The following is a 17,274-nucleotide window of genomic DNA, read 5'->3' on the forward strand; positions in this document are numbered from 1 at the left end:
GCTTAAGGCTTCTGTTCTCTACTCAGTAGAGAGGGCTTAAACCACCATATTCAGCCTTCTTCCCTCAGTCTTTGCTCCGAGGTCTCAGTTGTGAGTGTTGGGTTTAGCCATGTTATATGCTGCCCCCTCAGCCCTGTGGGCCATAAGCGGAGCCCTAGCAGTCTGAGTTCTTCCCTCTCCCACAGCTGTGGTAGTTCTGGAATCCAGTGAGGTCGGAGCACTGAACTAGGTCTGTGTCCTGCTCCCACGTGTTCTCTCTGCACTTCTCCTTTCCCTCCTCCCCCATTCGTGTAATTTGCCCACCGTTAAATGATTTCAGTAGTGTGCCTCTTAGTCTTGCCTGTCTGCTGTGCAGGGAGTCCTTTTTGGAGTTATAGTTGTTCAATTTGTTGTAAATTCCAGGGGAGATTTCAGGAGGCTCCATTTTTATGACGTCATGGATGATGGATATTATTCCTAAGTGGTTACACAACTTCAGGGAATTTCTGAAAAAAGCTGCTTAAAATATTTTTTCGTAGATTCATTGGGTTCTTTGTTAATCTCCACTTTATACTGTCAGTATCTCCATAGTGGTGTGTGTGTGTGTGTGTGTGTGTGTGTATTTATTTATTTTCTGGATTGTATATTCTTCACTTGGTATGTCTTCTCGGGTATGATAGTGACTCAAAGTAGCACTGATTCTTGGCTAAAGATAATTAAAAACTTACCTTTATTATCTATGTTATCACTTTTATTTTATCTTGCTAAATATATTTCATCTATTTGTAGTTTTAATACATCTCGGACCTGATTTATCCTCGGATTTCAAGATTTGGACATATCTCTGAAAATGTATCAAGATCTGTTTTCCCTTTTTAACTATTGGTATTATGTCCATCCTGTAGCATAGAGCAGAGTTATATGTGGCTCGTTTTCAGTCCTCATTTTATCCTATTAACATACATGATGGTGGCTCTTACAACTTCTGTTGCTATAGTCAGCATATTTTCATTGTAACCAGATACATTGTTTCAATTAGAATGTGAGGGTATTTGAGGACTCGAAACTCTTTGAGTAAGATATTAAAAAACAACAACAACAACAACAAAAAACCATTGTGACAGTTGTTGCTGATTGTTCAGATTCCTTGTCCTTAATCAGCCACATCTAGAAAATCGGTAACGTTGTGCTATTTACAGGGACATTGGCTCATTTCATTATTTAAAAATATTCAGAAATAGATCTAGGACTTTCGAATTGTCTTAAGTATCACATGCGTGTTCTTGCAACATACTTATATTTGCTGTCTTCACATCTGCCCTTTTCCAGGTTTCCCAGGCTGGAGATTTGTTAATTGAAGTGTATGTAGAAAGGAAGGAACCTGACTGCAGTATTATAATCCGGGTGAGTCCTCCTAAAGATAAATGTAAAGGGTACTGTTGGAAATCACAAGAGTTAGTATTAATATACATTGAATTTTCCTTTGTTTCTCATAGCTTATTTTACACACCTAGTTAAAACCGTGACTGATGAGAGGATTGACTCTTCATACCAATAGCCTCTGGGAATTCCATTTTCAGTCATTTGAAAAGGGAGCATCTTACGTGTTTTCAGTTAAGTTTAGAATTTTCTATAGGTTCTAGAAAATAGCCTGAGCTTAAATTTTTGCTCCTATTCCTAGCTTCTTACCATTAGGCAAATTTATTTACTCTGAACCACAATCTTCATACCTGAAAAATAAGGAAATATTGCAATATGCTCAGCACATCAGTGTTTAATAAATATAACTATCGCTGTTATTATTTTCCCACCATATGTATCCTTAGTTTCCAGTCTTCCAATTTAGGTGAATATTGGATAACTCTTTTCTTTCTTAAGACTATTAGTCAGTTTTTGTTTCCTAAATTAAAAATATCCTTCTCAGGCTACCATATTCAGGACTTAGTCTGCTTTAAGAAGAGTAACGGTGATATTTCAAATTCCTGCTTGGTAAGGATACACTCTCTATGAGGAATAGATATTCTACCATGTAGCAGTAGAAATTCATCTTTGGCTCCTTATCTTTTTTAAAGTTCAGGACTATTAGATATTTCTGAACTTTAATTTCGTTAAAGATATATTGTAATTGTTAATTTATATGTTTTTAATAATTATGTCTTATGACTCTGGCACTGGTTACCTTCCTTAGAACATGGAGTGGACCACTGTGATCATTGGCTTTGGGCTTGTGAATCTGGCCATATCGTATTTCTTGTATTGATGATGTGATGTTGAAAATAGGGGAGTTGAGGAATTATTACAGATTGATCAGCACGAGTCTATCACTAATGTTACAATTTGTATTCATAGTACAGAACTTAACTCCATCTACGCCTACGTTCTTTAGTAGCTCAATTTAATTTTATCTTACTAATGAAGCCATAACAGTAGCTATTACAACTGAGCAAAATTTTTGTTATTTTGAGTACAGTATTTAGATAAAGGACTGTCCAGTTTCACTATACAACTCCAAGTGCTCTTTAAAAACAGTGCAAAAACTATACAAAAATAATCATTAACATTTGTTTAACGCTTCAGAGTCGGCAAAACTCTTTAATTACATTTATCTCTGCTGATCATTCCCTCAACCCAAGGAGGCAGGTAAAGCAGGTAATGTTTCAGGTTTATATTAATAGCAACTGGGAATTAAAAGCATTAAAACAAAGCCAGATCGCAAACCTGGATCATCCTATTCCAAAGCTGATGTTTATTATACTGCTTTATATGTTCTTTAGGGTAATGATTTCTAAAGGGTCCTTTGTGGAGTTCTGGGTATTCTGAAGAGTGGCCTTGGGTTTTTCCTGGGACGAAGACTAGAATTCTGGTTCTTCCCTATGTCAGCTGGAGGTGCACTCCCAGCTGACTATTTCACAAATTTGATTTCTCAGTAATTCATTATTTTAAGAAAGAGCTATACTTCTTTAAAAACATTTAACACCATTTGGAAGAACAGTATCATTGAAATAATTCATCTAATGTTTCTACTTCTTCAAGTTTTCCACTTTTCCCAGATGCTGTTTTTATATTTTCCTTTACATTCATACTTAGTTGGGCTTTTCTAAATGGAAAACAGTGGACTTCACTGTATAATTAATGTATTCCAAAGAAAGCACTAAATTCCCCGAAGTCTGAAAGATAGACTGTAAGAGTTACATGTAATGAAAAATATGTTATTTATATATGTGCAATATGCTTATGATTAGTAATGGACAGGAAAAACGGAAATGAGAACATTCCCAAGAAATTTTTTAAATAGGTTCATACTTTTACTGAAAATGTGCAGTTGGAATATTCTAGTACTTCAGATGTCTTCTATTTAACATTATAACCATATTCTAATTGAAGAAAGCCAATTTGCTTTTGGTCAGCATACATTTAAAACTGGCAAAAACAAACAGAAACAAACAAATCAAAAATCCCAAAAGTCTCTAAAGAAAATAGTGTGTTTATGCAATGGCTTGAGGCTTTGGGACCTTTGTAGAGCTGGCCCCCAGGCCGGCACTGCAGACTCTGCCCTATGCCCTGAAATCCTGGTTCCAGGGGACTTTGGTATCCCACCATCTGTCATTAGGCATGGCAGGGCACACCACAGACCACTAAAACCCTGGGGCTTTTTGGCATGGAAGATAGCAGTCAACTGTGTATAATTTAGGCATCAGGCTGAAGAAACCAACCCACTCTGAACTTTTGATTTTAGAACTGACGAGTGAAAAGTTTCATTTGTGGAAGACCATTGGATTTGCTGTTTTGTAACAGTCTTTGTGTGAATGACTAGGTATATTTTTCCCTCCTCCTGAGTGATCTTATCGCTCAGCATGTGGGAAAAAAGAATCTCCCTGACTATATCTGTGTTGTAATATCTCTTTCGCACTCACACTGAAATGTATTTCATTTTATGGAGAAGTTCTGAACAGGCTGTTTTCTCTGTGTGCTGATAGACACTAGTAAAACACACTAGAAGAAACATGAGATACCATAAGATGGGGGATGGCAAATATTTTGCCCTTGCATAAGGCTATGTCTGACATATATTCTGAAGAAATTTTTCCTCTTTTGCAGATATCTCCAGTGATGGAAGCAGAAGAATTAACTAATGATATGTTAGCAATAAAAAATATTATTCCTATAAAAGGTGATATCTGGGCCACGTTTGAAGTCATTGAAAATGAAGAGCTAGGTAAGTGATTTTCATGCTTGGGATTCTTAAATTCCTTATAGTATGAAGAAATGCTGTATTGTGATGTCATTACTTACATTTTATGTTTTTGTAAAGATTCACTTTATGAGTTCCTTTCTACCTTGGTGTGTGTGTTGATAAGCTATTGCCACTTGAGGTTGCCTTCCTATGATTTTACTCATCAATATAATTAGATTATTTTGTTCACTATAAAAATATAGTGCAAAGCATTAGGCCTTTCTGTTTCTGCTTCCAGAAATAGGTCTTTGTGTATAACAACAAGCAATTTGATTTGTAGCAATATTCTAAATGTCACCACCACCATCCATCTTATGCTTACATGCGACTTATTTAACAAAAAAAGAATGTTGATTTAAAAGATTATTATTTTTAAAAATATTTGGTTAAGCCTATCAGAAGTTTTTTTTTTTTTTTTTTTTTTTTTTCTTTACTTTTTCCATTTCATTTATCTTTAGTGGAATGGATCAGTTATGTTGACATCTTTTGACATCTTTTATCTCTGATGGGGAAGTATAGACAGAGCTTTTAAAACACCTTGAGTACCCCAGTAGTCCAGTGCTGAATACGCTTAACATTCTAATGACAGCATTTGGTTTTAAAGACCTCTAGGAAGAAAAAAATAAAAAAGATGCAGAATGTCTTTGTGCCTTGACCATCTGTCTAGCTGATACCTATTAAGGTCTTGGGACCCTTTCACGCATAGCTGTCAAACTGCCAAAAGTACAAGCTTGCCACCTGCAAACTGAAGATAAAAATTAAAATTCAACATTGAAATACCCCATCGTGGATTATGAGGAGTGTTGTAATCATTGTTAGAATGAAATGGGATTAGCATGTATTTTGTCTTTCATTCTTCCGTGTTGATGTTTTTATTCTCTTACATCTTTTTATCACGCACTTTAAAAATCAAATGTGTATTACAACATTAAATTTTCATAATCACTGTGAGGATTCAGTGACCCTGGTGCTTTGGTGTTACTTCCCGGTGTCTCCACCACACTCAGCCTCACTCTTTCCCACTCACAGCAAGTACTCTGGCCAGTAACTCCTGGGACCGTCCCACCATCCCTGCAGCTCCAAGTCTCAGGGCTTTGCTTCAGGCTTTCCTTGATTGTCCTTTCTGTGGCATTTATTGTTAACGACCATGCCTTTTGTCTTCCATGCTCTGTTTTGTGCCGGCTGGATTTTCCTCCTGTCCCTCTAGTCATTTTATCTCCTCTATTCATTCTTCTTCCTCTGTCTCCCCCTAAGCAGTGGGGCTCTGCTCCCTTGCCATCTCTTCTCATTGGACTGTTTCGTATAGATAAACTCTTCCATTCTTTGTGCTTGACTAACATGGGTGACTAAAAATGTTCCCCAAATGCATTTTTATCTTCCAGCCTCTGGACCAACAGTTTACCTCGTTTAAAACCCAGACAAAGGGTTTTGTTGTACGTTGTCTCATCTTTTTGATAGTGCCCATCACATGGATTCATCTCTCTCAGTGGGAGCTCCTCGGAAGGAAGGCGGGATGCTCTTTTTTTTTTTTTTCTGTCTCTGTGTCTGGCACAGTTGCGTGCTACACAGTCGCCATATAGTTACTGTCTTTTGCATAAGTGAAGTACAATTGTGCAATACCAAACGGTTCAATGGTGGCGGAGTCTTTTGATTTTTGTTGTTTAATTGTAAGGAAAGGGGCCAGGTTATCAGCTTCATCATTTTTGTGCATGAACAGTAACTGCCAGAATTCTCTCTCTAAATCACAGATAGGATCATATTGCTCCACCATTTAAAACCCTTTTATTATTTCCTCGTTGCCTGTCCATCCTGCTAGATCCAGCTCAGATACCGCGTCCTCCATGGCGATACTTAGATAAGCATAGTTCTCACTGATCGTTTTCTGATTATTTGCTTGTAGCTCTAGAGAACTACATGCTGCCTCACTTACAGAACAGTATATGTGGCTCTGCCCTACACCACGTGTTTTTTAGGACATTTTCCATATCTTTCAGACCTTTATATCACTCACTATCTCTAGCATAGTGCATTGATGTGGAATATACCCTACGAATATCTTGTTACCTTAGGCAGAACATAAAATAGACGCATTCTGAACCTGAGTGACGTGGGTTGTTGCTCCTTGGATAAGTGTATCCACATGTGGAAAGCATATAAAAAGGGATTCCTTCTTGTAGATTAGGAACCACTGAGAGGTCTCCAGGCCCTGGTTCGCCTTTAGACAGCTGATTGTCTCCTGCATGCTTTTTTTCTTCTGCTGTTTCCTTAGGAGATCCACAGCAGAATAATGAATGATAGGTTTTGGGGACAGGCATCCTCTCTCTGCCATCCTTGTTCTCTAAAGGACTGAGTCCAAGCATATCTCTGTGTCACAGCATTGGAACTCTGTGCCTTTGGATGTTGGTCCTCCCACCAGAGTGGGGGAAGCAGAATGGATGAGGGTAGGGAGGAATTCTGTATAGTTAGACGAGATTGCACTATATATGGAAAAACAGTGAAGTGATGCTTGCCCTGAAAATGGCTGATTATCAACTTGTGTGTGACAATTAGTACATCGCAAATCGTAAGATTGGATTGAGGTGGAGTTTTAGTTGGTGGTAATTGGTTTTTCTTTTTTCCCTTCCCTCTAATTAAAAAAAAAAAAACACAAAAAGTTAATGAAGCTGTAAAAGAACTAGGAGACCTCAAGTTGTTTTGATGTGTGAATGTCCAAATATATAATCAAAAGTAACATTCCAAGTACATCAAGCGAGAATATATTCGATGAAGAATTCAGATTTGGCCTGGTTTTCATGTGTGGTTCGCTATTCAAGTAGAAATGGCTGGAAGAGAAAACTAAAGATGATTTTTACGGCGAGGAAAGCAACTGAAGGGCCCTGTGACGATGTTGGCTTAACTGATGCAGGTGGAACCTGTAGCTCCACCTCACCTTCCGAAATGTGAAAACCTTCCTTCTAGTGACATGCAGAGGAGACAAAGGGAAATATAAAAAGAAGATAAAATTGAAAGCATTGGTCGTCACAAGAGTGTAGTTGATGGGAAAAATGTCAGCAGGGAATTGGTGCTATTTCTACTGTAAATGTAAATTCTCCAAGTAAGGAAGTAACCCCAAATAAATAAATAAATAAATAAATAAATAAATAAATAAATGGACAAATAATTGAACCAGAAGGGCTGGATGTTATTTTAGGCATCTATAAATTATAAAGCAATAGTTCTCTACCCTGTCATGTCCAGTGACCCCTTCGTATGATAAATATTTTGTAATGTTCCCTTTATTCTCTTGAGATAATGTATGATACTCATTTTTAAAAATAGTAATAATAGAATACCCAAATTAGAATGTAAAAGGGAGGAATAGGAAAATATGTAATAGAACATATACATGCTGACACACGCCTACGTGGTGAAAGATAATGAAATAGAGTCTCACACCTACATGGAATTACCATTGGCTGTGACAACTACAAATGCAGACTGATAAAAAGCGTGACTTATACATCATCAGAAGCGTTGCTGTTGTTGGCGAGATGCTGTCTTAGTCCATTTGGGCTGCTGTGACGGAATTCCATAAACTAGTTGGCTTGTAAACAACAGACATTTCTTTCCCACAGTTCTGGAGACTGAGAAGGCCAGATCGAGGTGCTGGAGATTCAGTGTCTGGGGAGAGCCAGCTTCCCAGTTCATAGAGTGCAGTCTTTTCCCTTTGTTCTCAGAGGGTGGAAGGATGCTCTGGGGTTTTTCTTTTACAAGGGCAGTAATCCTGTTCATATCAGGACTCTGCCTTGTATAGTCAGACTATAGCAAATGGTGAACACCTCTTAGAAAGTTCTGACAAAGACCAATCTTTTTTGGCTTGTATGCTGGTCAGATTCCTGGAAAAATAGGTCAGATTGAAACCATATAAAATATGTTGAGAATTTATATGTAAAGCTGGGTTGGATTCTAGGCTCAGCTGACTTATCAGTAAGTTTTTCTCTCTAAATGAATGTCTGGTGGGACATTTGAAATTTGTACTGGATAGAGAAAAACTCTTTTTTGGTCTCACTCTTTGAAAGATGCCGAACAAGTTCCTTGACCCACTGCCACCAATCATTAGCACAAGCTGAAACCCACCCTAGGAGAGGCTCTCACCTTCATGAAGTGCTAATCTTCTAAAGCACGCAGTTATTTTACTGCCTCACCTTAAAACTGATATAACCCCATATTCTTAGGTCTTTGACATGCTGTAAAAAAGTGACAGAGGGGCCTCATTTAAGTGGGCTTTTTCACTGAGAGGTTCAAGGTTATGAAATACTTTGCAGCAGTGTCATAACAAAATGTTTTCCTGGGTCTTCCTCATAGCTGCTAGGAAGTAGAGGATCTGATCATTTTTAATCAGGATTCTTTCCAACCTTTCTCTTGATTGACACAGAAAGTGCTGTCACCCTCTGATTATATGGACCGGACAGAGAGAGACTTGCACATTTGAGAAAGTCATAATTGTCTCAGGAATTCCTGTGTCATTACTGCCAGAAATTTAATGACAATACCTATAATGTCAAGTGAAAAATGGATAGCTCTCTTTTTAACAAGGGAAGCCAGGTTTATTCTGTGAACATGATTTTACACTATTCACAATGTGATTTACCTAGCTAAAAAACCACCTCCCGAATCTGTTCTTCTCAAATAACTACAGTAAATTTTCAGCAACTTTTATGCTATAGATAGTATGCAAATGAGCTATTTATTTCTAGTAATGTCCTAATGCCAAATGACTTAACCTAACCATGTAATCTATCTTGAAGATGGTTGCAAATGTAACTAAATAAAAACTGGTAGGAATTTGCATCTCAGCAATGTTTTATGACTCAATTTTTCTTGCCGCTTCTCTCTTTTCATAAGTTGGATTTTAATGTCATTTTATAATTACAATCTTTGACAGTCTGTAAAAAAAAAAACAAAACATTTATCTTTTCATCCCATTTTTCAGCTCTGTTTTTTTGCAGAAACTTGAATCTTCAGGATTTTCATTTTCCTGGTTTATTTTATACTATGATACTGATGTGAAAAAAATACAACTGAGTTTTTGCAAATCTGTATTTGTCTCTATATATGCTGTGATATTTTTCAGTTTAACTAAGACTTTAGAGCTATCACAATAGTACCTATTTAGGACAGTGACTCTCTGTAATATAAATGGTCTGATATTTGGAAGTCTCAATACCAATTTAATCTTGTAACAAAGAAGCAGGGTTTTATTTCAGTCCAGATACTGTTTTCCAGTTAAGAATGTCATTCTCCCCCGAAGCAAGCTGCAGTGCCATCAGTTTCCTTAAGTGCAGAATGTTGGAAGTATCTGACAATTATTTCCTACCACCTTCTCACTAAGGATAGAAAGTGAAGGGGGAAGTGTGAGCTGACATTCTTTTCCACTTTGCTATGTTACCTTGTTCAGTCCTCAAAAAAAATCTTGGTGAGTTGATACCTTTTTTCCTCAAATTGCATGTGAGAAAATCACGTAGGGGTTTATATATTTGTCTAAAATAAAACTAAGAGTAGTAGTTAAGATTTGGGGCTGTAAAGTCAAATAGATTTGACATTCAAATCTCTACTTCTCACCTCAGCCAGGCAAGTGGCTGAATGTCCCTGATCCTTGGGTTCCCTTCCATGTAAACTATGAATAATAATATTTAATGAAGAGTGTCCTTGTGAGAATTAAAAGTGATAACTGATGCAAAGTATCCAGTATATATACTCGTACTGTCTGGCACATAGTTATTAATCCAGAAATGGCAACTCTTAATGGGATCAGGAGTGTCCCAAAGATTGCAAGTAGTAGAACCAAGAATTATGTAACACCAGTGTAAGGAGAGTGCTTATTCTATGATTAGTTTTTTACAATATTATTGAGTGCATTCCTTATGTTCTACATTACATTCCTGTGACTTATTTTTTAACTAGATGTTTGTACTTCTCAATCCCTTGCACCTTTTTTTGTCCCACTGTGTACTGCTCTCCCTCTGGAAACCATCAGTTTCTTCTCTGGGTCTATGAATCTGTTTCTGTTTTTGTTTTTGTTTTTAGATTGTACATATAAGTTGAAATCGCATGGTGTTCCTCTTTCTCTTTCTGACTTATTTCACTTAGCATAATACCTTCTAGATCTTCCCATGTTATCACAAATGGCAATATTTCATTCTTTTTTATAGCTAAGTAATATTCCATTTTGTATATGTACCACATCTTCTTTATCCATTCATTCATTGATGGACACTTAGGTTGTTTCCATATCTTAGCTATTGTGTATAGTGCTGCAATGAATGAGGGGGTGCATGTATCTTTTTGAATTAATGTTTTAGGGTTTTTGTTTTTTTTGGATAAATACTTAGAAGTGCAATTGCTGGGTCATACGGTAGTTCTCTTTTTAGTTCTTTAAAGCATGTCCATACTGTTTTCCTTAGTGGCCGCACCACTACATTCCCACCAACAGTGCATGAGTGTTCCCTTTTCCCCACGTCCTCACCAACATTTATTATTTGTTATCTTCTTGATAATAGCCATCTGACAGGTGTGGTTTTGACTTGTATTTCCCTGATGATCAGTGATATTGAGCATCTTTTATGGGTCTGTCGGTCATCTATATCTCTTTTTTGAAAAAATGTCTATTCAGGTCCTCTACCCATGTTTTAATTATATTTGTTTTTCGTGTTTTTTGGGGGGTTATTTTTGCTGTTCAGTTGTATGAGTTCTTTACGTTTTTTGGATATTAACCCTTTGTTGGTTATATTATTTGCAAATATCTTCTCCCATTTCATAGGTTGCCTTTTCATTTTGTTTATGGTTTCCTTTGTTGTGCAAAGGCTTTTCAGTTTGGTATAGTCTCATTTGGTTATTTTTGCTTTTGTTCCCCTTGCCCGAGGAGACAAAGCTGAAAAAATATTGCTAAGACTGATCTCAAAGACTTTATTGCCAATATTTTCTTTTACGAGTTTTGTGGTTTCAGGTCTTACATTTAAGTGTTTAATCCATTTTGAGTTTATTTTTGTATATGGTGTAAGAAGGTGGTACAGCTTCATTTTTTTGCATGTATCTGTCCACTTTCCCCAACACAATTTATTGAAGAGACTGTCATTTCCCCATTCCATACTCCTGCCTCCCTTGTTATAGATTGACTATATAAGCATGGGTTAATTTCTGGGCTTTCTATTTTGTTCCATTGATCAATGTCTGTTTTTGTGCCAGAACCATACTGTTTTGATCACTACAACTTTGTAAAATAGATTGAAATCTGGCAACATGATACCTCTAACTTTGTTCTTCTTTATCAAGATTGCTTTGGCTATTTGGGGTCTTGTTCCATACATATTTTCGGATTATTTGTTCTAAGTTCCGTGAAAGACACCATTGGTATTTTGATGGGGATTGCATTAAATTCATAGATTGCTTTGGGTAGTATGAACATTTTAACAATATTAAATCTTCCAGTCCATGAGCATGGTATATTCTTTCATTTATTTGTGTCTTCTTTAGTTTCTTTCATCAATGTCTTTACAGTTTTCTGAGTACAGGTCTTTTACCTCCTTGGTTAAATTTATTCCTAGGTGTATTATTCTTTGTGATACAATTATAAATGGAATTGTTTTCTTAATTTCTTTTTTTTCTAATAGTTCATTAGTAATGTCTATTTGTTGTGGTTAGGTCTACCAATTATAATAAGTTTTATTTTTAAATACAGCTAATTCTAATTACAACCTCCATTAGTAGAAGACAACCAATTTATGAGTTAATCAACAAGTGAATTATAGCTTTGGCAAATTATGGACAATTTTGATCTTTCACCAAATTCTTTAGAAAATTATTTAAAGAAAAATGATTGATATAGCACAAAAGATTTTCTCTGGTTTTACAAAAAATTATATTTTGTCTACTGATCTACTTACAAATATTTTCTGTAAATTATAGGCCACCATAGAAATTCATAAGATACTTCATTCCTAAGTATTTATTGGCCATCTGTTATGTACGTACTCAACACGCTACTGTGTACAAAGGATATATTTGTAAACAACGGGGAGATTTGTCTTTCAGATATATGGCCCAGTTGCTCATTTTTTTCCATTGGCTTTGTCCAATAAGGATAAAATGCAGACCTACTTTACATTGTACTGAATAGTAAGCAAAATCTGGTTATTTAGACTGGAAGCAAACAATTTATTTTCTTTTTCTGTGGACCTGGGATCATTTGAAAAGTTTAGGAATGTTGTAGTCATACCATGTTTCCCCGAAAATAAGACCTAGCCGGACCATCATTTCTAATGCATCTTTTGGAGCAAAAATTAATATAAGACCCGGTCTTATTTTAATATAATGTTATAATATAATATAATATCAGGTTTAGTGTAATATAATATCAGTAATAATATAATATAACATAACATAACATAGTATAGTATAATATAATATAATATAATATAATATAATATAATATAATATAATATACCAGGTCTTGTATTACTTTTTCCTCCAAAAGATCCATTAGAGTTGATAGTTCAGCTAGGTCTTATTTTTGGGGAAACACAGTAGAAGCGGAGACCCGTATGTATTAGGAGGATATTGTACATTTGGTTGTTTTTACTACCAATTAAAATATCATTGTTTATATATACATATGATGCTACTGACACTCTTTCTTGTTTATCATTAGTATTTCTACTGTAAGCAAAAACAAAAAGCCCAAGCACTATGTGCTTTTCATTTAGAAGGGTAGGAAAAAGTTGAGTTGGCTTATATATGGTGATAATACTGGGAAAGCTGCATCTACATCTTCATGTTATAGCTTATGTTCTGCTGTTTCAGTTATGCTATTTTCAGAGTAATATAAAAAGGTTTGAATTTCTTTTTCCCAGCATATGCTTCTGTTGTAACACTTTATTAACTGATTGGCATATTTTGATCAGCAAAACACTTCACTATGAAGTTTTGATTGTAATTGTAAAATCTTTTTTTTTAAACTCCCTGCTAAGAACTTGTAATGTATTTAAAACTATGATTGCCTAAAACAAAATATGTATATATGAGTATTTTTCAAGGAGAAATCTTTAAGATGCCATTAAGTTCTTACTTAAGATCTCTCTGTATCAACAGCTAATGTATAATATTGCCATATAAGATTCTGATTGATATTTCCACTAATGGTTAAACATAAATTACTCAGTAATATTTTATGATTATTTTCATATGTTCTCTGTTGAAATTATATTTTATAATTTTATATTAATTGACTGAGAATATCAGGTATAAGTTGTTTACTACTATTGATCAGAAATTATAACATGCTTATCTTGTTGGGATAAACAAAGACTTAATTTATATTTTGACTACTGGACATGATTAATTTTGCTATTTTTTTACAGTTACTTAATTGCCTATGCAAATAGGAAGATTTCCATAAGCAAACCACGATGTTGTCTAAATTAAAAAGAAGATTGAGTAGGATACTGATTTGTCGTACAAAAGGGTAGCATTATTTCTGAGATTTTAGGTAAAGGATAGCAGCTCTGAATTTTTTTAAGTAGTTGAGTGACAAACAATTGTTCCTGCACAGATTCATTTATACAGTAAATTTTATTATATGCTTAATGGTATTCTAGATGTTAGGGTCTCTTTTATGTAGTTCTAATGGTATTATTCTGTAACTTAAGATATGATTATGTTTATTGTTTGCATACAGATCTTTTTGAAAGGATTTTTTTAAATTTATAGTTATAGTTGTAAAAAAAGATATCTTAATATAGTTTTATTTGATTTTTTTTTTTTTTCCTGCAGAGCGCCCTCTTCACTACACAGAAAACGTGTTGGAGCAGGTGCTTCGGTGGAGTTCATTAGCTGAACCTGGTTCTGCTTATCTTGTGGTGAAGCGATTCCTATCCACTGATACAATTAAACACTATAATGGTAGGTGCTATTTCTCATAGCAACTCTGATTGAAAATTCAAGTGGCTAAAGCATAATTATTATGGCACAAGGGTTATTTGAAAAATAAAATAAGTAGCTAAATACAGAATCTACTGCAATAGTATTGTTGACTAGAAAGAAGAATACCGTGTTTCCCTGAAAATAAGACCTAGCCAATCAGCTCTAATGCGTCTTTTGGAGCAAAAATTAATGTAAGACCCGGTCTTATTTTACTATAATATAAGACTGGGTTTTACATAATAAAATATAAGACCAGGTCTTACATTACTATAGGACTGGGTATAATATAATATAATATAATATGATATATAATATAATACAGGGTCTTATTTTACTATAATATAAGACCGAGTCTTATATAAGACGGGGTCTTCTATTTCTATAAGACTGGGTATAATAATATAATATAATATAATATAATATAATATAATATAATATAATAATAATAATAATAATAATGTAAGAGTGGATCTTGTGTTACTTTTTGCTTCCAAAAATGCATTAGAGCTGATTGTCCTGCTAGGTCTTATTTTTGGGGAAATGGTATATAGACAGGAGTATTAAGTGCCAGAGTCAGATTTCCCGGAGGGTAGCACTATGGTAATTAATAGTGGGTTAATCTGATGGTACCAAGTTAAACCATTTGAAAGGAATGGTTTATGTTTATAAGGACTTTATGCCATATTTATCTGTTTTCCTAATCTTTAGATAGACGGTAAATCTTGTTCCTGAATTATGTTTATATCTGAAAGTTTTCTGGACGTTTAATAAGTGCAGATTATGCAAACTCTGAGATCATGTGCTTGTTATAATTCTCACTTATTTTCGGTGATAGAGGAAAACAAATAAGTACATAATAAACACTTCTGATAAGGATACATGCCATCCAACTGGGAGGAGACATGTGCACATGCAGGGTTAAATAAGAAGTTAGCTGGCACAAGGAAATCATGTAAGACAGTCTCTGAATTTGTATGAGATATCAGAAAACTTTTATTTTGAAACTTTGATTCTTCTGTTGTTTTGCCATTAACGGACAGATTAGGAAAAGCTTTACTGCCAACACTGTACGTAAAACAATCCCAAAAGCAAAGGATTCAGGTTTTATAAGATGAATTTACCACAGCTTTTATAATTAATAGTAATAACCCTTATTATTAATCACATATTAACTGAGCTCTGTTAATATAGTAGTCCCTATATCTTCTATAACAATCTGATAACATGTTGATCATTCACTGAGGTCTGTATACACCAAATCTCATTTCAAGTTTATAAAATATCCTTGTGAGTTATATTGTCACTGGAATTTTACATATTGGATTTGAGAACAGATTGGTCTAATTTTTTTAAAAAAGGTGGGATGTTGATACAGCTCTTAAATGCTGTAAACCTCCTACTAAGTATAATTGCAGGCTCTCTAGCTAATATTCATACGTCAGTAAATTCTAAATTGTGCCAAAGCTAATTGGATAAATTTCTGGTTTCCTGATAATGTCTTAGTCTGTTTTGGCTGCTGTAACAAAGTGCAACAGAGTGGGTGGCTTTAAACAATAGGAATTTATTTCTCACTGTCTGGAGACTGGAAGTCTGAGATCCAGGTGCCAGCATGATTGGGTTCTGGTGAGAGCCCTCTTCCAGGTTGCCTATTTCTCATTGTATCCTCTTGTGGCGGAGAGCAGAGACAGGAAGCCAAGTCTCTGGAGACTCTAATAAGGGTACAAATCCCATTCAGAAGGACTCCCACTTCCTAATTCCATCCCATTGGGAGGTTTGGAAGGCCACATACGTTCCATCCATAAAATTGCCCTTTATATTTTATAATCACATGCAAGTATTCTTACAAAATGCAAGCAGTGTAACAACCTCTCTGTCACTCTGGCCTACTAGTGTCTAAGTAAACATAACAGGTATTCTTTTTGCTATAGAAATTTAGCCTTTTAGAGACCTTTGTCTTATTTTCATTTCTTTAATACCCCTGCATATGATTGTGACCACATCCTACTACACATTTTAAGGATCGCAATGGAAATTCTCTCCAGTTTTGTGAATGCAACATGCATCCATGTCAGACAGCACTGGTTCTCAGGTGGGGGCCATTTGGCAATGTTTGGAGACATTTCTGATTGTCACAAGTGGGTGAGGTGGTCCTTCGGGTATTTAGAGGGCAGATACCAGAGATGCTGCTAAACATCCTACAATACACAGGATGGCTCTGTTAACCCAAAATGTCAACAGTGGCCATGTTGAGTATTTCTGATTTAGATGATCTATGAAATCTGTTCTAGCTCTTAAATTCTGTATTCCTTCATTTTAGCATTGAGTCAAAGAAAAAGTATTGAGCTTACAAACCAAGTCCTGTCAACATTATGAAATACGTATAATAGGTTCTCATGGTTTCTTTTCTTTTAGAAAATAAGTCAACTTTTCAAGGTATTGTTTTTTGTTTTTTTCCTGGTGAGAATCTTCCTTTTCCTTTTTCTAATATTCCTCCAAATATCTAATTCTTCATGTTGCAAAATACTTAACACCCACACCTATTTCCTTACCTCATGTTGAATGCTAATCGGCTGGCTATGTGAATAAAAACAAACAAAAATAAGATCTTAAAAGGCTATGATATAAAGGAAAGTTTTGTGCAGATGGGGTGAGGAATAACCTGAACAAGGATACCATTAAGTGCTGTTGATCTTTGAGAAAAAATATTTTCAAGTTGAGAGCAATCACAATGAAGTACAATCTTTATGTTGTTTAAGGAGAAGAAATGGTAGAGTGACTAACTGTACGTTGGCTCTCTCCAAACGGTAGGAAGATTGGGTATCACAGTGAATCCTCACATATTCCTGTGTGTCTTTTTTATAATAGGGTATGAGTGTGTCATTTCTGTTGTAAAACCATCAAGCCTCTGCAAGATGTAGGCAAAGCATCTTGCATACACACTGGAGAACCCCAGCAATGGAGAGCAGGCTTAAATGATAGCTTTAGGGATCCGATGAAACATTCTTTGGAGTAAAATGTCACTTACCTTCTGTACCTTCATTCCTCTATCTGGGTGGGAGCTATGAAACACATCCCTGTCTCTGCATGACCCCTACCTCTATTTG

At 35.4% G+C, this 17,274-nt stretch overlaps 1 protein-coding gene across 1 annotated transcript in view; it reads left to right on the forward strand.

Moving 5' to 3' along the window:
• Nucleotides 1-17,274, forward strand: part of ARAP2 (ArfGAP with RhoGAP domain, ankyrin repeat and PH domain 2) — a 185,518-nt gene that overhangs the window by 132,063 nt on the left and 36,181 nt on the right. Inside the window, exons 25-27 of the mRNA XM_081053892.1 lie at nucleotides 1,309-1,383; nucleotides 4,078-4,195; nucleotides 14,021-14,149. Of these exons, the coding sequence (XP_080910018.1) occupies nucleotides 1,309-1,383; nucleotides 4,078-4,195; nucleotides 14,021-14,149 (322 nt within the window). The remainder of the gene's footprint in view (nucleotides 1-1,308; nucleotides 1,384-4,077; nucleotides 4,196-14,020; nucleotides 14,150-17,274) is intronic.

The sequence above is a fragment of the Rhinolophus hipposideros genome, assembly GCF_964194185.1.
Source record: "Rhinolophus hipposideros genome assembly, chromosome: 1".
NCBI classification, from domain to species: domain Eukaryota; kingdom Metazoa; phylum Chordata; class Mammalia; order Chiroptera; family Rhinolophidae; genus Rhinolophus; species Rhinolophus hipposideros.